The sequence below is a fragment of the Bos grunniens genome, chromosome 16 (genome assembly GCF_055505025.1).
Source record: "Bos grunniens cultivar Pamir isolate PY7600 chromosome 16, Bosgru_T2T1.0, whole genome shotgun sequence".
Lineage (NCBI taxonomy): Eukaryota > Metazoa > Chordata > Mammalia > Artiodactyla > Bovidae > Bos > Bos grunniens.
In genome coordinates this window covers 74,147,245-74,170,166 of record NC_141180.1, presented here as the reverse complement: position 1 = coordinate 74,170,166, position 22,922 = coordinate 74,147,245, and the positions used below count along the sequence as shown (strand labels likewise).

General features: G+C 43.1%; 1 protein-coding gene across 1 annotated transcript; it reads right to left on the bottom strand.

The window, feature by feature from the left end:
• Window positions 1–485: 485 nt before the first annotated feature.
• LOC147357010 (uncharacterized) lies at window positions 486–22,519 on the bottom strand. Its single transcript, XM_086342940.1, has 13 exons — window positions 22,357–22,519; window positions 19,659–19,818; window positions 18,308–18,324; window positions 17,546–17,616; window positions 17,017–17,092; window positions 15,145–15,215; window positions 14,644–14,719; window positions 12,782–12,852; window positions 12,331–12,355; window positions 9,811–9,882; window positions 5,939–5,986; window positions 998–1,065; window positions 486–569 (listed from the first exon to the last, which is right to left on the bottom strand). Exons 1-13 carry the CDS (start codon window positions 22,517–22,519, stop codon window positions 486–488), a joined length of 1,002 nt encoding a protein of 333 aa, XP_086199066.1.
• Window positions 22,520–22,922: the final 403 nt, after the last annotated feature.

The following is a 22,922-nucleotide window of genomic DNA, read 5'->3' as shown; positions in this document are numbered from 1 at the left end:
GTTCCTGGGAGCCCAGGACTGGGGAGGGTGGGGCCACCCGAACCTCTCTCTGCAGCTGGTGATGACCTAGGCATTCCCCCTGCTGCCTTTGGGGGGTTGGAGGGCAGAGCTGGGTCCTGCAGAGGGAAATGAGGAAGCCCCCAGTGGGGATCTTCAAAAAGAACACGCTGGAATAGCAGCTACTGGACTGCACACAGTGGCCCCACAGTGCCCCCAGCCTCCCTGCAAATGTAAGAGCTGCCGGAGTAGCCAGCCCAGCAACCTGGGGTGTCTGTGGACGGGACCTGTGCCCTGGGGAGACGTGCTAAGGGCATCCTCCACTCATCAGTGCGGATTGTTACCACCCTCTTGTCTCCACTTTTGTGGTCACACTCAGCAGCAGACCCCAGGGTTTTTGCTCATGTTTCTGAAGCACCAAGTGAGCTGGGATCATGATGGAGACACATGCCCTCGTCTGCCTCACCTTTTCAACTCAGGCCCCACGTTCACACTTCCTCCTGGTCTTTTTCATCAACACTGATGACATTTTTGCCATTCTCCAAAGAGCTGATTAGAGAGTTGTCTGACATCTGGAAGGAAGAGATCAGTCAGGCAGGTCCCAGAGCAGGAAAGCAATCATATGGAGTAGCTCAGGGCAGTGCAGACTTTATGGGGCTCCTTCAGCTTTGTGGGTCCAGACCTGCTGACAACAGCCTCAACTCCTGCTCAGGCCACTCATGGTGACAAAGCCAGGTTCAAGGGTGTAGACGTGAGGTCAGGAGCCAGGGCAATGCTAAGAAAATGGGGGAAGAGGGCTGCAGACAGATTTCATAGATTTTATATAAGCTTCTAGAACCCTAAGTGCCTACAAGACACCAAGTCCTCCAGAAGGTTAATCACAAAAAGTTGAAAAGAGGAGATGGCGAAGGGTTACAAGGAAGAGTCTATGGATCAGAGAAAGATAAAATTTTTGAAAGATATGAAAGAAGAAATAAATGACCTCAGTATTCTTGCTCACCGTCTCCAAATCTTCATTATCTGCCATGTACCCATCTGGTGTCTGAGGGCAGCAGTCATGTGGAGAGGCTGTGGGAAAGCAAATGGGAGACTTAGAGTCAGGATATGACCAGGGGACCCTGGTGCTCCTCACAGCCTGGCGTTGGGACCCCTGGTGTACTTGCCTCAAGAACCTCCCAGGGCCTCAGAGTTTCATCTCTGCAATGAAAAAGTGGGTCTCTGACCTCCAACATCCTGTTGCCACCCTCAACTTGTCTACATGTGACCAGAAATGAGGCCGTGACTACCTGTTCCTCCTCCAGGTGGTCACTGTCTCCATGCATCTCTGCCCATGACCTCGCTTGCCTCCTTCTCCCACTACTTCCTCTCTCTTCCTTCCTCATTTCTCTCTTCTTGTCCCTGTTCCTTTCCTTCCTCCATGAACCTCCACCAACCCTAGAGTTCTCCAACAGGGGCACATTGGAAGAAGGACCATGGGTGTATGACCAACATCTCCAATCAGCCCATTATTGAATTAACCAATCCATCCCTCCCAGGAATGGCATGGTTCTGAGAGTGTTTTGACCCCTGCGGGAGGGAAGGACAAAAATTCCACACAACAGAGACTCTCCCGTTGACTGAGGTGACCTGAGATATCTGGGAGATGCTTAATGCTCACAGCAACATCTCAAGTTTCCCAAACCCTTAGAGAGGACAGAGGCAAATGCTTCCAAATTCATTTAGCCAGAATGATGTGGCAAGAGTCCTCCATAAACACCTGGTAGCTTCCGGGTTTACACTGAGACTTGGAAAATTGGAGGGATGAAACCTGGGAAGGTGTAAGGAAAGGACAGAGGATGGGGCAGGCCTGGGACTGGGAAGAAGGGGCAGGACTCTCTGGATGCAGCAGTGGGTTATGAGAGCAGAAGTGACCCCAGGACCTGCTGCCCTGGGACTGCTCAATCCCAGGAGAGCAGGTCAGCAGGGCTGTGAAAGCAACTGTGTGAAGAAGCCCCGTGGCCCCTTCACAGACTCTAGAATCTGCAGCCATGGAGGCTCTCTAGGAGCAGCTGGACGTGGACTTCTCACATGGAAGCACATCAGCCTTGGCTGGTGTGGAGGCTGAGTTGAGCCCAAGGAGACCGAGCCCAGAGAGGGACACTAGGACCTGTGCGCTGTGACTCATCCACCCCTGGGAGCGACCTCTACATGAGGAATTAACAGTGAAGGCAAACATGAGGGGAAGTCACAAGTCCTGAAAGCTCAGGAGGAGAGAGTTCACATCTCACACACTACCTCACATGCGCTACAAGTACATGGTTTCCAGTGTCAAGTGGCAATGAGAGTTTTGTGCCCACTAGGATATGGCCATCATAGTTCAACATGAAATAGAAAACAGACTTCAGTGCACAATACCCGAGGTGCTGACCAGAGACCAGGCTTCCATACTAGTGGAAAAGCAGAAAAGAGCAGCTCTTATGGGCAAAATAATTTTTGAAGAGTAAAGCAACAAAAGGTGTTTATAAACAGAGCACAATGCAAGTCCAGGACACGATTTCTCTATCATATCATGAAAATATGAAAATAGTAAGTCAGAACTGTACACAGAGTTCCTTCTTCCTAATTTAATGTTCACCTTCCTTAGGCTCCAAGCAGGATATTTAACCCTAAAGTTCCAGGAAGCCTCTCCCATCAGATCCCAACTGAATATTGTTTTCTGCCCGTGTCCCCTTTCTCATCACTGCACCAAATGCTCTCCACAACACATTCCATAGGAACACAACCAGGAGCAACAAGGTGATTAGATGAGCGACCCACCCACTTCTGCCCCAGTTGAGGCCCTGCTGGCTCTCACAGCATCACCCTGAACTTTTCCCTAGGATACTAGAAAGACACTTCACCATGGATAGCAGATGGCAGTCATCTGTGCTCTGTGCAGTCAGAGACCTTCAATAAGACACTGATCTCAGTTGCAAACCTAAAGATAGAGACGGTGAAAGAGTGAATTCCAACCTCTCACTTCTACAGGCCCATTAGACTTCTCACCTTCATGCTAACCAACCTGAAATTCCAAGTGTTTTTGACACCTGTAAAACATGCCTTTAAGCAAATTATAACAGTCACATCTGGCTAGTGGCTACCACACTATAACACACAACAACCACTATATCCGTTTATCCACGTGCATGTGCTTAGTCACTGAGTCATGCTCAACAATTTGTGACCCTAGGAACTGTAGCCCACCAGGCCCCTCTGTCATGGATTTCTCCAGGCAAGAACACTGGAATGGGTGGTCATTTCCTTCTTTAGGGGATCTTCCTGACCCAAGTTTCAAATCCAGGTCTCCTGCATTGCAGGTGAATTCTTTACTGTCTGAGTCACCAGGGAAGATTGAATGAATCTTGAGATCAGTACCACTTGTTCTAACACTTCTGATAGATTGTGGTAGAATAGTTTTTGGAATGCCAGGGGACTTTGTTACAAGGGAGGATGTAGGGCTTCCCAGGTGGCTCAGTAGTAAAGAATCTGCCTGCCAATAGAGGAGACATGGTTTGAATCCCTGGGTTGGGAAGAGGCTTTGGAGGAGGATATGGTGAACCACTTTAATATTCTTCCCTGGAGAATACATGGACAGAGGAGCCTGGTGGGATATGGGTCCATGGGATCTCAAAGGGTCAGACAAAACTGAGTGACTGAGCATGCAAGGCTATATATAGGATGTTACCACCCCTCTGTTATTTTCCCTCTCCTGATTATTTCCTCTGCAATTTCTGGCCATTTCAAGATGGCTGTTTGCTGATAGATTAACAAAGACAAGACTTCAGCCCCATGAAAGTATTTAGCCTGAGGGGCTAAGAGAGGGATGTGATGCTCTACTGGTTTCCATGGTAACCAATTTAACCAAGGAGCCAACCTGCTGTTCATTCCCACTGTAACTGGTAGACTCCCAATCCCCCCGAGTGAAGAATGCTGCAGCTGCTGTCTTCTGCCTGTCCCCTGCTATCCACAGTGGGTGTCTCTCCAGGATCCTTTTACTTCAGACATGGAAATCATCCCATCTATTAAACCTTTGATATCTCTGTCAACTCTGGGATCTTTCTTTGGTCTCAAGTCTAGATAAGCACAGGACTTGCAGGCCTGTGAATTGTACCCCAACAGTTTCTGTAGAGCATCCGACTGGCTTGATTTGATGATTCATTTGTAGGTATTTCCTGGGCTCATGCACACATCCCAGGTACTCATGAGCCTTTGGGACACTGAAACAGCAATGTCAACACCCAAATCTTAGAGGAATTCCCAGCAGGTATTCCTCTTGAGGGGCCAGGTATGGATACAGGGCCCAGGGCACCTGTGCTGAATATCATCAGAGAAGAGGTGAGGAGGAAGGGAGAGACACTGTGTCTCCTCACAAGCCCATCCCTCCACCACTGACTCTGAGATCAGGGAAGGAGGGATACGGGGCCTTCAGAGAGACACGAACAGCACACTGAACACTACACACCACACTGAGAGAGTGACTCAAGGATGAGGAATTGACATGACATTCCATGCTCATAGACTGGAGACTTAGTACTATTGACATTTCTGCAGTACCTAAACCTAAGTAAAGAATCATTGCAACACCAATCAAAATATTAATGTCATTTTCATAGAAATAGAAAAAACAATTCCAAAAATATGTATGGAACCACAAAGAACTCCAAATAGACAAAATGATCTTGAGAATAAAGATCAAAGTTTCTCACCTCTTGATTTCAAAACACATTACAAAGTTACTGGAATCAAAGCTGTATGATACTGACATAGAAATAGATGCATAGCCCTAAATACCAGAATAAAAAACAAACAAACAAGTAAACTCATGGATACAAGGTGAAATAAAATTTATGAAGGTTCTAAGACAACAAAATAGGGAAAGGGTAGTCTCTTCAACAATCAGTAGGATGAAAAGTTAACCTACAGAAAAATTGCAAACCATATATCACATTAGGAGCTCATACTCAAAATATATCAGAAAATCCCAAAGCTCAAATGCAAAACAAACAAAAAAATAAAAGGTAAACAAATGAGTTGAGGAGTGTGCAAAGATGGTGATCAAAACCACCTGGAGCTTTGGTCTGGAGGGAGTAGTGGTTCTAAGGGGAGCAGTCACCCCAGGTCCTGCTGCTCTGAGTCTCTGACCTAGGTCTGGTCAGTCCCAGGAGACCAGGTCAGCAGGACTGCTAGAGCAAATGTGTAAAGAAAGCCAGCAGCCCCTTCACAGTCTCTAGAATCTGTGGACATGCTGGTCTCTAGGGGCAGCTGCACATGGACTGCTCTCATGCAACACAGCATCCTTGGGGAGGTGTGGTGCTGAGATGAGCTCCAGGAGACTCAGCCCAGGCAGGGACACCAGAGCACATGAGCTTTGACTCATCCAACCCTGAGAGCACCCTTCATACAAGGAACAAACAGTGAGGACAAATATGAAGGGAAACCACAAGTCCTGAAAATGCAGAGGGAGATGGGTTCACATCTCACCCACCACCTGACACTCACTGCCAGAACTTGGTCTCCAGTGTCAAGTGACCGTGAGAATTTTGTGTCCATAGCATGTGGCCATCATAGGAGAATTTAAACAAAAAGCCAAAGTTCCTTGTACATAAAACCCTGCAGGTATTGACCAGAAGCCAAGCTTTCACATTTAGCAGTGAAAGGACAAGGAAAGAGTAGTCTTGTCGGAAAGGAGATTTTTAAATGGACAAACAAAAAGAGATGTCTTGAAGCACAGCACGATATAGCACATGATCACATGGGTCTATAAAATCATTAAAATATGAAAAGAACAAATAAAAAGTCTACGCATATTTCCTTCTACTTCCTCAGTTGATATTCACCTTCCTTCATCTCCTAAGAGTTAAGTGTAACTCAAGTGGTCCTGGAACCCTCTCCCTGTTAACCCCACCTGAGAGTTGTTCCCTACCTGAGTTCTCTTCTGCATCACTGTTGCTAATATTTTCCAGGAAGCAGTCTGCAGAAAGACAACCAGGAGCAATAATACAGTTATTATACAAGTTGACCCACCCATTTCTCCTCCTCAGCTTGGCTCACACATCATCGCCCTGGTCTTTCTTCCAGGTTCACAGACCTCCCCTGTGTTTGTGGAGTCAGAGCCTTTCAACAAGATGTCAATCCCAGTGCAAAATTTCATATGAGAGAGAGATGCTGACAGAATCACATTGTAACCTTACACTTCTACAGGCCCAATATAGCTTTTACATTCAAGCTTACAAAGCTGCAATTCCAACAGTTATGGACACACTGGAGATATGGCTACTGTGATCAACAAATGTGTGTTTTTTGTGATTTTTTAAAAATATGTTAATTATTGTTTGAAATATGTTAATTATAGATAGGGAGATCTGACTACTGCCTACTACATTGGAAAGTTCAGCTCTCATAGCTACAAAGACAAGGAAAAGGTAATTAATTGCCTCTTCAGGTTTTTCTCTATTGTAGACAATTTGATGCCCTGATGAGATCATTCATATATAGGTATACCTGGGGCTCTTGAACCTAGGCCAGGGATTGGGAGAGTGCTTGTGAACATTAAAATAGTAAGATGAACACTCAGATTCAAAGCAAATTCCCTGTAGGGAGCTCACTTGTAGGCAGTGGTGAAGGGCATGGCCCAGAGCTCCTGTCTGACAAGTAACTAGAGAGTAGGTACAGAAGGCAGGGAAGGGACATTCACAGTCTTCAAAAGCCCATCTTTCCCATCCTTGACTCTAGAGGTCCCAAGCAAGGCAACACAAAAGGCCCCTTAGGAAGTGAAAGATTTGTGCACTGAAAACCATAGAATGCTTTTGAAAGAAAGACGAGACAAGTAATCAGAATACCATACTATATTCATTGACTGGAATATTTAGTGTTGTTGACCTTCCTATACTCCTAAAAGTGATGTACATATATATTGAAACCACTCACAAAGTCTCATGTCATTTTCACAGAAATGGAAAGAAAAAATCCCCAAATACTGAAATTTATGCAACTGAAGAGAAACCCAAAGAACAAAACTAATCTTAAGAGCAAAGAACGACAATGGGGTCTTCAGGCTTCCTGAATTCAAAACAGGTAAGAATGCCACAGTAGTCAAAACTGTGTTCTACCTGCAGCAAAATAGGCAGAGACACCAATGAATCATAAGGAGGGAATCTTGAATAAATTCACACATGTGAGGCCAAATGATCTTTGCCAGGGTTCTAAAATGACAAATAAAGAAAAGATGGTCTCTTCAACAATCAACAGAAAGGCTACTGATGGAATGAGAGGAAGTATCTGCAAACTTTGCATCTGAATAAGGGGCCAATATCCAGAATATATAGCAACTACTACAACTCAGCTTCAAAACAACAAAAGGCAAATAACTGACTTTTAAAAATGTGTAAAGGCTTCAATAGATATTTTTTCATAGAAGACAGAGAAGTGATCAATATACATAGGAATAGTCCTCAACATCAGTAAGTATTAGTGAAATGGAAACCACGTCAAACCACCTTTCAGGTTGTGTATTTTAAAAAGAATGTAAAAGATTTTGGCAACAGTGTAGCAAACTGGAAATTTTGTACCTGTTGGTAAGAATGTAAAATGACATAGCCATTATGGAACAGTTTGGAAGTCCCTCAAAATATTATTAAGAGACTGATCTAAGATCCAGGAATCACTCTTTTGAGTTTATGTCCAAAGAAGATAAAATGAGAATGTTCAGGAGATATCTACAATCACATATCCATTGCCATATTGTACACAAAATCCAAGAAAACTGCCCAGTGTCTACGGGCAGATAAATAAAAAAGAAAATGGGGTGTACACATACACTGGAAGCCTTTCAGCATTTAATAATGAAGGATACCTTGTCATTCGCAGCACTGTGAATGAAGCTCGAGGATACTGGTAAGAGTGAAATAAGGTAGTCAACGAAGGACAAATACTGCACAATTCCATTTACCTGAGGTTTCTAAAGGAAAATTCAGATAAGCAGAGAGTGGAAGGGTGGTTCCAAGAACTGGGAGGAGGCTGACAGAGGGATTATCTGTTTAATGGTTATAAAATTTTTGTTGCAGGATGGGGAAGTTCTAGAGACAAGCTGAACAACACAGCGCACTGAATTAATAGGACTGACTGGACACTTCAAAGCTTAAGAGGCAAAGCTGGCCTGAACTTCATCTATGCTTTTAAGTTCCTCCTTTCTCAGACTCCTCTAGACCTGGGTGTGGCATGTGGGTACCACCAGGGATCCCTGCAGAAGGAAGGAGCCTCCCCAGTACTGGGGGCCTTGATTGAAGGGGAAAGATTCATTCTGAGGCTCTAATAGGAAAGAGTTTGAATCATGGAAATGGCAGATGAATCATGACCAATCAAAATGATATAAGACCTAGTAAGAAATGGGATTTATGACTAAATGAAGGTGTAATTGGCCCAGGAGGGGGACAGTTTTGTTTTTTATGAATCGTATAGGGCTTCACTGGTGCCTCAGTGCTTAAGAATCTACATGCTAATGCAGGAGATACGAGCTCAATCCCTGGTCTGGAAAGATTCCAAATGCTTTGGAGAAACTAAACCCGTCAGTGCACCACAAGGACTGAGCCGTGTTCTAGAGCCCAGGAACCACAAGTGCTGAGCCCACCTTCCAAAACTACTGAAGCCCAAGAGCCCTAGAAGCCATGCTCTGCAACAAAAGACGCTGCTAAAGTGATACACCTACGCACCACAACTAGAGAGATGCCCTCATTCTCCACAAGCAGAGAAAACCCTGCAGAGCAATGAAGACCCAGCAGAGCCAAGAAGAAATTCAAGAAAAATTAAAAAGACTCCAGGGTAAACATTCTCCTGGGTAGTGATGAGATTTGTCTTTCAGGGTATTGGATGTTCACTTGGTATAAAATCAATGGATACAGTGAATGTGTATACTTGGTTTAATTTTTATGTACATACTCGTTAATGGTACATGGTGATGGGAAATTTTTTGGGGGGAAGTTGACACCAGTAACAGTGATGTTTAAGGTGACAAATATCGAGGAAAACACAAGACAGAAAATTCACAGACACATGGAGAATCACACTATTCATTACACACAGAGACACACCCAGTCCCATGGACACAAACCTACACTATTAACCATAGTACAGCTTCCTCCTGGAACTACAGTAATCAGCCACATTGCTGTACTTATACATTACTTTCTATCACTAGGGCCCCTATACTCATTGCCAGCAGGAATTTGGAATCAGTTTGGCCTCTATACTAAAACCGGAGAGAAAAGCCCCAACTTTCTCATCTACAAAGTTTTTCTCCCAAAGTGAATGATTCTACAATACATACCACTTTCACATTCTGAAAGGGCCACCTGCAAGTACAGAAGAGAAGACACTATGAGGATAAGATCACATAGATGCACACTCTTTGGTTCATTTAGTGACAGTTCCTGATGAGGAACAGTGGTGGAGTTCAGCAACATCAGAACACACATACTCAGGATGAAAGGCAAGATCTCTGCCTGGAGGATGGAACTTCTAAGATCGTTTGGGTTGGAAATTGCAGAATTCTTTTCTTAGAGGAAATCTGACTGCAGGAGAGAGAAATCTGTACTCAACAGGATGTAATGGATGCTAACAATTTTAATATCCTGTGGACTGAGGCATCATGATCTGGTAATAAGTATCTCACTCCACATTATCCCAACCAAGGGAATCGTCTCTATCTGAAATGAACACCTTCAAAGACTCATAACCTAATTCTACTCAAAAAGAAATGAAACAGTATTTCTATCTCAGACCAGGAAAAAAAAAAAGAACTTTCCTTGGAGACACATGGAGTCTCTTTGGTCCTGTCACAAGTTGGGTTGACTGGCAGGTCCTCAGTGAAACCTAGGGGACACAGAGTAGCTGTTAGAATGCTAGAGAGGAGGCTGAGGAATCATGCAGGATTTTTTCTCTTTGTGTGGACATGGGGTGGTGTGTATGGATGTGGGAGGTTAATAAGCATGGACTGAACGTGTGTTCCTCCATCCTCTTGGAGGAGGAAGGAAAGTAAAGGAGAGGAGGAAGGAAATGAAAACAGATCTTTGGCTTTCTAGCTAGAGGAATCTAATCAACATGAAATATTCAATCTAAAAAATGGAAAACTCTAAAATGTGTGTACTCTTCAATGAAAGAGACCCATGACTCCTCCTGCTCGTTTGCTGCTGCTGCTGCTAAGTCACTTCAGTATGTCAGACTCTGTGAGACCCCATAGACGGCAGCCCACCACTGGAGCTCCTGCTAAATCACTACTGTCTCCTGATTTTTCCCAGATCACTCTTCCTCCGAGATCCACAGTTGCTGCTACTCTGTTCATCATGTTTTCTATGAGACTTTGCACTTGATTTAAAGTAAACTCTGTTAGAGGACTGAAATCAATCCTGGGCAAAGTATGCTATTCTATTAATTCACTAATTACTTGTCTTAGAGAAAATCAAATACACAAGATTTTATATTATTGAATTCCTACCATTTAAAAATAGCTATTATGAATAATATAGTATTTTTCTATCAATATTCGTTTTCTATACAGTGTGTACATGCCCACTGAGCCAGTAGCTGCCCATACTCACAGGAGCCATCTGTTTAGTGGGACAGCTGATTATAGAAAGCGTAGTTCCTCCACCAGGTTTTCCTGGGGAGCTAGAGGGACAGAGTAGCTCTTAGGACACAGGTGAGGCTACTCACCAGTCACTCAGCTTTTTTTTTTTTTTTTTGATAGGGACAAGGGGTGAAGTGTATGCATGAAGGGGTAAGTAACTATGGACTAAGCTGCTGTTGAATCATCCTCTTTGCTGGATGAAGGAGAACAAACGAGAGGAGCAGGAAAGAAGTGAAAGAGAGCCTCTGGATTTTAACAAGTGATCTAATAATAACCTAAACAGTGGGGAAAAAAGAAGCACTAAAATGCATTCCAGCTTTAAATGACAGAGATGAACATCCCTCCTGCTTGTTTGGAGCATCTGCTAAATCAGCCCAGGATTTCTTCCTAGATCACTCCCTCCCCAAGATGCAAAGTTGCAGCTATTGAAATGAACAAGTTTTCTGTGAGATTTTGTTCTTGATTAAAAGCAAGCTCTATTAGAGGACTGAATTCAATCCTGCCTTTACAAATATCTATTATCAATCATGTGATATTTTTTCCCAGTCTTCACTTTCCAAACAATATTTGCATGTCCACTGAGACAGTGGCTGTCCACAATGAGAGAAGTGATACATTTAATGGGACAGTTCATTATGGAGAGGAACCAAGGGTGAATGCTGACTGTCTGTGACCCAGCGCTTTAGGAGATTACAACGACTCATAGTCATGAGGCTAACTATCAAAATCGAATGTGAGATCTATTTGACACATTCCCTAGAGTGTGTGTTACCAGGTTTAATCAATGTAGGGCTTGTGGTAATATCATCCAGTAAAATGAAATATCTCCCTGATGATAATCTGCTTTATTCCTTGTTTAAGCATGACACTAGCACCAAGAGATAGGACCAACATTGTCTACACAAGGCCGCAAAACTCTAACAATCTGTGAGTTCACCAGGGGATGCAAACCCCGAGGTGCCTTTCAAAATAATGACTGTGCCAAAGTTAGCTGTTAATCCACTTTGCTTGCCCTGGTTTTGAGACCACTGTGCCAACCTTATAATGATGGGCATGGTCTGGACCTCCAGCTTATAGTACCTCCAGGTATAAACATAGATGCAGGGACCCCTTGTTTCATGACTAGGATTTCAAGGATGAGTGATCAGTTCAGGTGAGGTGTGCAGACCAGAAACACTGGAAGCCCCCTAGGTACTAAGTTTGGCTTTTCCACTTAGGAGGACAAGGGCTTGGGCCATTTTTCTCAGCAGCATCTTCATCTGAGGAAAATGAATATTAATGAAACTTGAGGAATGGCTGAGTTGAGGAAACAATCAGGTAATGTATAATCAGTGGGCAGTGGTGATGAGAAGTGTTTAGAAAGTTCACAGTTGACTTGTGCTGTGTAAGGGGGAAAAATCTCCTGAGGAAACACACATACACACACTTTAAGAATCACATCACAGGGGCTTACACATGGGCCCCCAACCCTGATTCATACAAACTCACATCATCTAAAAGATGTGGTTGTTCCCAGGGACCATAGAACACAGACATTGTTCTTAATGTGAGATCAGTCTTTTCTCAGAACCCCCAACCCTCACTCCCATTAGGAACCCAGTATTAGGGTGACTCTGCAAAGCTAGCTGGCAAGAGAGCCCCACAATCATCAGCTAAATTGTTCCTCAGCAGAGGGACGGTTGCTGAATATTTACCATGTTCATTGGCTGCTCCGGCTGCCTGTGTTTAGAGAAAAGAAAACTGTGAGGGTGGCAGCATCGTGTGTTCTCTGCAGTAACTTTTATGTTATCTGATTTTTTTTTGTTTTCCTCAGGTAACTAAACTCTTTAATAAATCATTCATTCCAAAATAAAACAGAGAGGACCCTTGTTGAAAAGGCTGGGCTCTTTCATTTAAGATCTTTCAATTTCAAGGAGGAAAAATTTCTACTTAGGAAAGTGCCTACAGTAGTAATTGATAGTACTTTTAGTGTCCTTTTGAATCAGGGCTGTGTTTATAACAGATTTAACATCAATATTTCACCAGCAAGGAATTTCATACATAAGTGCTAATATACATTGTCTGATTACTATAACTGTATTTCGCTGAATGAAACATAAAGAAGTGAGGCAGCAGTCTATGTGAGATACAGAGAGTTGAGCTTACCTCCAGGGGATGCAGGGGCGGCTCCTCAGCCCCAGCCTGGGGCAGATCCAACACCACGTGCTCCTGGGGAGCTAGAGGGAAACAGAAGGCCATCAGGACAGATGAGAGGCTGCTTCCAAAGATCTCAGGCTTCTTTTTTGTTTGTTTGATGGGACATGGGGTGCAATGTGTACATGAGAGAGGTTAGTAACTATGAACTGAACTGTTCTTGAATCCTCCTCTTTGCTGGATGAAGTGCAAAAAAAGGAGACAAGCAGGAAGGCAATGAAAGAGATTGGCTGCATTTAACTGGTGATAACCAAACTGATGGGGAAAAGTGAAACATTACAATGCATGCCAACTTTCAGTGACAGAGACGCATGTCCCTCCTGCTTGTTTAGAGCTTCTGGTACATCACACCTATCTTCTGGATTTCTTCCTAGCTCACTCAAGCCTCAGGATCCACTGTTCCAACTATTGTACCTACCAAGTCTGGGAGACTTTATTCTTGATTAAAGGCAAACTCTTGTTAGAAGACTGAATTCAATACTACCTTTCCAAACAGCTGTTATCAATCATGTGATGTTATTTCCCAGGCTTGATTTTCCAATGTTTGCATGTCCACTGTGTCAGTGCTATTCACACTCATAGAAGTCATACTTTTAGTGGGACAGTTCATTATGGAGAGGAAGCATGGAGTGAAAGTTACTCTCTCTGACCCCACTGTGCATGAGATTTACAACAAGGATCATGGTCACTAGACTATCATTTTCCACTGTGAGCTTTATTTGACAACTTCCCTTGAGTGTGTACTACAGGGTTTAATCAATGTGAGGTTACAGTAATGTTACCCAGTACAATGAAATACATCTCTGATGAGAATATGCTTTTGTCCTTGTGTAAACAAAGACAGGAACACCAACATATATGACTTCCACTCTACAAAAGGCTACACAACACTCAGAATCTGTGAGTTTACCAAGAGGATCTGAGTCCCGATTACTTTTCCCAATAATGACTGTGCCAAAGTTGGCATTAATCTAACTATGGTTACCCTGGGTTCCTTGAAACGGTGACCACCTTATAATGATGGGCAGGATCAGGACTCCTGGACCTGCTAGTACCTCCAGGGATGGACATCGATGTAGGCACCCTGGTGCCCCATGACTGAGGATCACTTGACTGACTGGTAAGAGCAGGTCACTCCTCCAGAGGAGCCAAATTGGGATCAACACTAGGTACTCAGTTTGGCTTTTTCACTACGAGGTCAAGAATGTTGGGCATTTGTATCATTTCCATCTTCACCTGAGGAAAATGAATATTAAGCTAGTTTGAGGAATGGATTCCCTGATTGCTCAGTTGTTAAAGTGTACACCTGCAATGCTGGACACCCCATTCGATCCCTGGGTTTGGAAGATCCACCAGAGAAGGGAAACACTACCCACTCCAGGATTCCGGCCTAGAGAATTCCATGGACTCTAGTCCACGCGGCCTCAAAGAGTTGGACACAAACTGAGTGACTTTCACTTTGGCTTTTGAGGAAAGACTGAGTTGAGGAAAGAATCAGGTAATGTATAGTCAGTGTGCAGTGGTGATGAGAAGTGTTTAGAAAGTTCACAGTTGACTTGTACCGTGTAGGAGGGAAACATGTCCTGAGGAAACACACCTTAAGAATCACACCACACAGGCTTACACAAGGGCCCCCAACCCTGATTTACACACACTCACATCAGCTAAAAGATATGGTTGTCTCCAGGGACCATAGAACACAGACACTGTTCTTTCTTTGAGATCAATCTCTTCTCAGAACCCCCAACCCTCACTCCCGTTAGGAATCCAGCATCAGGGTGACTCTGCAAAGCTAGCGGGCAAGAGAGCCCCACAATCATCAGCTAAACTGTTCCTCAGCAGAGGGACGGTCACTGAATATTTACCATGTTCATTGGCTGCTCCGGCTGCCTGTGATAAGAGAGAAGAAAACAGTGTGAAGGTCGTAGAATCGTGTCTTCTCTGCAGTAACTTTTATGTTATCTGATTTTTTGTTTTCCTCAGATAACTAAACTCTTTAAAAAATCAATCATTCCAAAAGAAAACAGAGAGGACCCTTGTTGAAAAGGCTGGGCTCTTTTACTTAAGATCTTTCCGTTTCAAGGAGGAAAAAATTCTACTGAGGAAAGTACCTACAGTCGTAATTGATGGTATTTTTAGTGTCCTTTTGAATCAGGTCTGTGTTGATAACAGATTTAATGTCAATATTTCACCAGCAAGGAATTGCATACATAAGTGCTAATATACATTGTCCGATTACTATAACTGTATTTCACTGAATGAAACATAAAGAAGAGACGCAGCAGCCTTTGTGAAACACAGACTGTTGAGCTTACCTCCAGGGGATACAGAGGTGGCTCCTCAGCCCTGGCCTGGGGCAGTTCCAACACCAGGTGCTCCTGGGGAGCTAGAGGGAAACAGAAGGCCATCAGGACAGAGGAGAGGCTGCTTCCAAAGATCTCAGGTTTCTTGTTTGTTTGTTTGATGGGACATGGGGTGGAATGTGTACATGAGAGAGGTTAGTAACTATGGACTGAGCTGTTCTTGAACCCTCCTCTTTGCTGGATGAAGTACAACCAAGGAGACAAGCAGGAAGGCGATGAAAGAGATTGGCTGGCTTTAACTGGTGATAACCAAACCAATGGGGAAATGTGAAACATTACAATGCATGCCAGCTTTCAATGACAGACCCATGACCCTGTTTTCTGTTTCGAGCTTCTGGTAAATCACACCTATCTTCTGGATTTCTTCCTAAATCACTGCATCTGCAGGATGTGCTGTCTCAACTATTGTACTTAAAAAGTCTGGCAGACTTTTTTCTTAATTAAAAGCAAACTCTTGTTAGAGGGCTAAAGTCAATACTACTTTTCCAAATAGCTATTATGAATCATGCAATGTTATTTCCCAGGCTTGATTTTCCAAACAATGTTTGCTTGTCCACTGAGTCAGTGGCGGTTCACACTCACAGAAGTCATACTTTTAGTGGGACAGTTCATTATGGAGAGGAAGCATGGAGTGAATCTGACTGTCTCTGACCCAGCTATGCATGAGATTTACAACAAGAGTCATGGTCACTAGACTATCAGTTCCATTCTGAGCTTTATTTGACAATATCCCTTGAGTGTTTACTGCAGGGTTTAATCAATGTGAGGTTATGGTAATGTTACCCAGTACAATGAAATACATCTCTTTTGATAATATGCTTTTGTCCTTGTGTAAACAAAGACAGGAACACCAACACATATGACTTCCACACTACAAAAGGCCACCCAACACTCAGAATCTGTGAGGTTACCAGGAGGATATGAGTACTGAGATTCTTTTCCCAATAATGACGTTTCCAAAGTTGGTGTTAATCCACCTATGGTTACCTGGGTTCCTTGACCACTTGCCCACCTTATAATGGTGGGCAGGATCTGGACCCCTGGACCTGCTAATACCTCCTGGCATGGATATAGATGCTGAGACTCCCTTTCCGCATGACTAGGATCACACTGGTGACTGGTAGGAGCAAGTCACTCCTCCAGAGGAACCAAACTGAGATCAACCCTGGGTACTAAGTTCGGTTTTTCCACTAGGACTTTAAAAATTTTGGCCATTTGTCCAATTACCATCTTCACCTGAGGAAAATTGATATTAAGCTATTTTGGGGAATGGATTCCCTGATAGCTCAGTTGTTAAAGAGTCTGCCTGCAATGCTGGATACCTGTGTTTTATCCCTGGGTTTGGAAGATCCCCTGGAGAAGGGAAAGGCTACCCACTCCAGTATTCTGGCCTGGAAAATTCCATGGACTGTAGTGCATGGGACCGCAAAGATTTGAATACAAACTGAATGTCTTTCACTTTCACTTTTGAGGAAAGACTGAGTAGAGGAAAGAGTCAGGTAATGTATGGTCACTGTGCAGTGGTAGTGAGAAGTCTTTAGAAAGTTCACAGTTGGCTAGTGCTGTGTAACAGGGAAACCCCTCCAGAGGCAACACACACAGACACAGAGCTCCAGAATCACACCACTTGGGCTCACACAAGGGCCCCCAACCGTGATTCACACAAACCCACAACATCTAAATGATGTAGTTGCTTCCAGGTACCCTAGAACAAAGACACTGTTCTTTCCTGGGAGATCAGTCTCTTCTCTGCACCCACAGCCCACACCCCAAGTAGGAATCTGGCATCAGGGCCACTCTCCAACCAGAGCCAGAGAACCCCACCTTTATCAGTTGGATTGTCCGTCAGCAGAGTGATGATCTGTGAATATTTACCGTGTTCACAGGCTTCCCCGGATTCCTGTGATTGCAGAGAAGAAAACAGAGTGAGTGTGTCAGCATCTTGAGTTTTCTGCACTAAGTCTTCTCTTATCTGGTTTTTGTCCTCAGGTAACTAGCACTCTTTACTTCAGTGGCTCCAAAATAAAATAGACAGTCTCCTGTTGCAAAGACTGGTGTGTTTCACATAAGATCTCTCAGTTTTAATTTGACCAACGTTTACAAATTGTTTTTCAAGAAAGAACACTTTCTGCTGAGCAAAGTACCTACAGTAGTAAATGATGCTGTCTTATTTAAATGTCCTTTTGAATCAGGACTGTGTTGATAATAGACTTATCCTCTCTACTTTCCCAGCCAAGGATTTGCATGCCTCAGTGGTAATGCAAATTCTCATACTACTATAACTGTGTTTGACTGAAAGGAAAATAAAGAAGTGAGGCCACAGCCTAGCCCCGGTTAAGAAAGCTGCACTTACGTCCACCGTCCTCAGAGGCTCGTCCTCAGCCCCGGCCTGAGGCAGCTCCACCGCCATGTCCTCCTGGGGAGCTGGAGGGACACAGAACAGCATAGGGACACAGGTGAGGTGCTCACTAACCTCTCAGGAGCCTTTTTCATTGGAGGGGCGTGGGGTGGAGTGTATGCATAAGGCATTAGTAACTATGCACTGAGTCGTTTTTGAATCCTCCTCTTTGTTGTATAAATAAGAGCAAATCAGAGGAGCAGGAAACTTCTGTATTTTAACTAGTGATAACATAACAGTTCGGGAAAAAAGAAACACTGGAATGCATGCCACCTTTCAATGACAAAGACTCATGAAACTCCTGCCTGTTTATATCTTCTGCAAAACCACCCTATCTGGAAGGATTTCTTCCTAGATCACTGCCTCCCCAGGATTCAGTTTCAGCTGATGCACTTATTAAGTTTTCTGTGAGATTTTGTTCTTGATTAACAGCAATCTCTGTTAGAGAACTGAATTCAACCCTACCTTACCAAATAGCTATAATCTATCATGTGATGTTTCTTCCTAGTCTCCATTTTCTGAACAATATTTGCACATCCACTGAGTCAGTGTTTGTTCACACTCATTGAAGCCATACATTTAGAGGGACAGTTCATCATGGAGAGAAAGCATGGGGTAAACGTCGACCTTCTTGGACCCTGGTGTGCAGGAGGTTCACAACAAGAGTCAAGGTCACCAAGGAGAATGTCAAGTTCCATTGTGAGATCTATTTGACACCTTCCCTTAAGAGTGTGCTACAGGGTTTAACCAATGTAAGGCTTATGGTAATGTCACCCAGTACAATGAAATATCTCCCTGGATGACACTCTGCTTTTGTCCTTGGTTAAGCAATGACACTAGCACCAACAGATATGGCCTGTACTGTCTAAACAAGGGAACACAACTTTCAGATCTTTGAATTCACTAAGAGGATATGAATCCCAAGGTGCCTTTCACAATACTGACTGTGGCAATGTTGGTGATAATCCACCTATGTTTGCCCTGGGTTCCATGACCACTGAGCCCATCTTACAATGAAGGGCACAATCTGAACCTCTGGAGGTCTAGTACCTCCAGGCATAAACGTAGATGCAGGGACCCCCTTGCTCCATGACTGAGGATCCCATGGTTGAGTGATAAGTGCAGGTCAGGGGTCCAGAGCAGACACACTGGGAACACCCATAGGTTCCCAGTTTATTCTTTTCCACTTTGGAGGTCAATATCTTGGTCCATATTTCTCAGCACCATCTCCATTTGAGCAAGATGAATATTAACCAAACTTGAGGAATGACTGAGATGAGGAAAGAATTAGGTAATCTACAGCCAGTGCACAGTGTGTTGAGAAGTGTTTAGAAAGTTTACCGTTGACTTGTGCTTTATAAGAGGGAAACATCTCCTGAGGAAACACACACAGACAGCTTGAGAATCACACTGCATGGGCTCACACATGGGACCCAAACCCATGCATCTAAATGATGTAGTGGTTTCCAGGTACCATAGAGCACAGACATTTTCTTTCCTGGGAGATTAGTCTCTTATCTGCACCCTGTGCCTTCACCCTCTTTAGGAATCCAGCATCAGGGCAACTCTCCAAACAGAGCTGGCAAGAGATTGCCACCTTCATCAACTAGATTATTTTCATCAGAGGGATGATCCCTGAATAATTACCGTGTTCACTGGCTTGTTCACAGGCCTGCAATTAGAAAGAAGAAAACAGTGTGAGGGTGTCAGCATCTTCAGTCCTGTGCATTCAGGTCTTTTGTTCTCTTTTTCTTTTCAGAAAACCAAATGGGAATGTGGTGTTGCATCCATAGCCCCAAAATAACACATAGAGAACACCTGTGGGAAAGGCTGGAGCTCCTCCTGGAAGAGCACTCCAGCTCATTTTCACCAGTAATTAAAAGTTTCATTTCTGGAAGGAACAGTTTCTGCTGAGGAAACTGATCCCAATTCCAGTTTTTAATTTATGTTGTAATTTTTGAAAAACATCCTTTTGAATAAGTTATCTGCTGGGAGAAATTCATCCATCAAATTAAAAACTGTTTATATGAACTGTCTTGAATATTTTGAACCTTTATCTGAATTCAGCTAGAAAATAAAGTCATTAAGCAACACTTTTGTATCAGATGAATAGAAGGCACTTACTAAAAAAAAAAAAAAAAAAAAGAAGGCACTTACTGTGGAGTTGGGCAGAGCCTCTTCCTCCAACGTTGAAATGGATAGCTCCTCAAGCTGGTCCTCGGGGAGCTCTAGGAGGACATAGAGGAATTTTCAGGGCATCTGTGATGCTGATCGGGAAGACCATGTTAATGTGGATACATCGGGGGAGTGTGTGGATGTGGGTGGTTAATGTGTGGGCTGAAATCTGTTGGACAACCTTTATCATGGGTGGAGGAAGGCAAAGGAGATGAACGTTTCAGAAATGAGTCAGAGAGACTTAAGCTTTCTGGCTAAGGGGAACCTGATCGACTTGAAACTCGGTCTGACAGAGGGAAGCACTAAAAATCACACTAGGCTTCAGTAGTCATGTACTGTTGTGAGACTTGGACCATTAAGAAGGCTGACTGCCAAAGAATTAACGCTTTAGAATAGTGGTGCTGAAGAGACTCTTGTGAGTTCCTTGGACAGCCAGAAGATCAAACCAGTTAATCATAAAGGAAATCAATCATGGATATTCATTGGAAGGACTGATGCTTAAACTTCAATACTTTGTCTGCCTGATGTAAAGATCAGGTTCACTCAAACAGCCCCTTATGCTGGGAAAGACTGAGGGCAGGAGGAAAAGAAGGGGCCACAGAGGATGAGATATCTGGATAGCATTATCGACTCAATGGACATGAATTTGAGCAAACTCCAGAAGATAGTGAAAGATAGGTCAGCCTGGTGTGCTGCTGTCCATGGGCTCACAGACATAAACTAGGGACTGAGCATTGTCATCAAAAATAAATTGTATTTATTCTTCTCATAATTTTTAAGAATTAAAAAGTTCCATCAGTTCAGTTCAGTTGCTCAGTCTTGTCCAACTCTTTTTGACCCCATGAATCGCAGCACACCAGGCCTCCCTCTCCATCACCAAATCCCAGAGTTCACCCAAACCCATGTCCATTGAGTCGGTGTTGCCATCCAACCGTCTCATCTTCTGTCATTCCCATCTCCTCCTGCCCTCAATCTTTCCCAGCATCAGGGTCTTTTCAAATGGCTCAGCTCTTCACATCAGGTGGCCAAAGTATTGGAGTTTCTGCTTCAACATCAGTCCTTCCAATGAACATGCAGGACTGATCTCTTTTAGGTTGGAATGGTTGGATCTCCTTGAAGTCCAAGAGACTGTTCAGAGTCTTCTCCAACACTGCAGTTCAAAAGCATCAATTCTTTGGTGCTCAGCTTTCTTTATAGTCCAACTATCACATCCATACATTAATACTGGAAAAACCATAGCCTTGATTAGATGGACCTTTGTTGACAAAGTAATGTCTCTGCTTTTTAATATGCTGTCTAGGTTGGTCATAACTTTCCTTCCAAGGAGTAAGCATCTTTTAATTTCATGGCTGCAATCACCATCTGCAGTGATTTTGGAGCCCAGAAAAATAAAGTCAGCCACTGTTTCCCCATCTATTTGCCATGAAGTTCTGGGACTGGATGCCATGATCTTAGCTTTCTGAATGTTGAGCCTTAATCCAACTTTTTCACTCTCCTCTTTCACTTTCCTCAAGAGGCTCTTTTGTTCTTCTTCAGTTTCTGCCATAAGAGTGGTCTCATCTGTGTATCTGGGGTTATTTATATTTTTCCCAGCAATCTTGATTTTTCTGTATTCACAATTTAGTGTACCTATCAACACCATCTACATCTTTTCATCAGATCCAATATAACCTCTGTACCCATTAAGTCATAATCCACCTTCTCCGTTGCCTCCTCGCTTTGGTAACTTCTATTTCCAGCTTCCATGAGTTAGCCTAGTCAGTGTACCTTAAACCAGTGGAAGCATACCATATTTGTCTTTCTGTGCCTGCCTTATTTCACTAACTATAATAAATGTTTGTATTAATCGTCCATCCATTTTACAGCATATTTCTATCCTTAATTCATTTTATGGTGGGATAGTATTCCATTCTGAGTACATATCACATTTCATTTATCCATTCATCACATGATGGTCTTTGGGTTGTTTCTAGTATTTAAGTACTAATAATACACTGTGAACATTAGTGTGTAGATTTCTGTATGGTACTATAATTTAAAAGTGCATATTTAAAATATCACTGAATGTAACAATACAAAGTGTGAATGTTAGGTGAACTAACAATGTTAGACTTTGAACTACTAAAAATATATTTTCTCACTAATTATAAAAGATGTAGCACACATATGTTATCTGTGAGTAGAATTTGATAGCTGAAACTGAAGTGATATGTTATTGGAATTTTCTGTATAATCTATACAACTTTTATGTCAATGTAATCCTGCTTTAAATAAAGTCTAGTGATTTAAAGAAATCTTGAAACATGACTTCAGGGGGGAACACATCACACCTAGTGTTAAAAAATTAGCTAATGTCCAAACCATAGCTAGAGACCATCTTCACTTTTAAGCATGAACCAAATGTTGAATTTAAAGTGCATCTTTCCTTTCATAGTTAAAGCAGTACCAACTGATATACTTTCAGTTTGAACACATGAAATAAAAGAACATTGCTTAATATTTCTGTTTTTTTTTTTTTCTTAAATATGAGGCCCTGACCATACTACAATAATCATTCTTGAATGAACTTAATGAGAAAATTTCCACAGTACCTTCAGTTGAGTCAGTTAGAGGGTGCACCCTATTGTGTGGCCAACAACAAACTCTCTTCATCCAACTGGTTCTTGATGTTCTTGACATTTGAGGGGTGTCGCTTCTCGCCTTCTGGATGAGACATCCTGTGAAATGCATTATAATGGTGAGAGCTGTTGACATGTTGCCGGCAGAGGACCACCCAGGAACTAATAATAATTGACCCATAATTCAATCCTCTGGTTCCCTTCCTCACCAGATGCCTTGCAAGGCCTCCTGAATCCAAGGTGGACTTAGGAAGATCTGCAGTTTGATATGCACTGAAAACATCCAACAGACTGGCTGTGTGTGCAAATATCTCTATTTAACTGAGACCTAGAAGCTCAGCAGAGCATGGTGACCATGGCTGATGGACTGGATTCAAATCACATTTAGGAGAAGCAGGTACTTGGGAAAGACATACGGATCCCTCTTTGCTTCAGTTCCCTGTCCTGATTTGGAGAAATGTTAACATGGCCTATTTTTAGTATTATGAGGCCAAGAGTGATTAAATACAGGTAAAATATTAGAAGAATAAAGGAGGGAC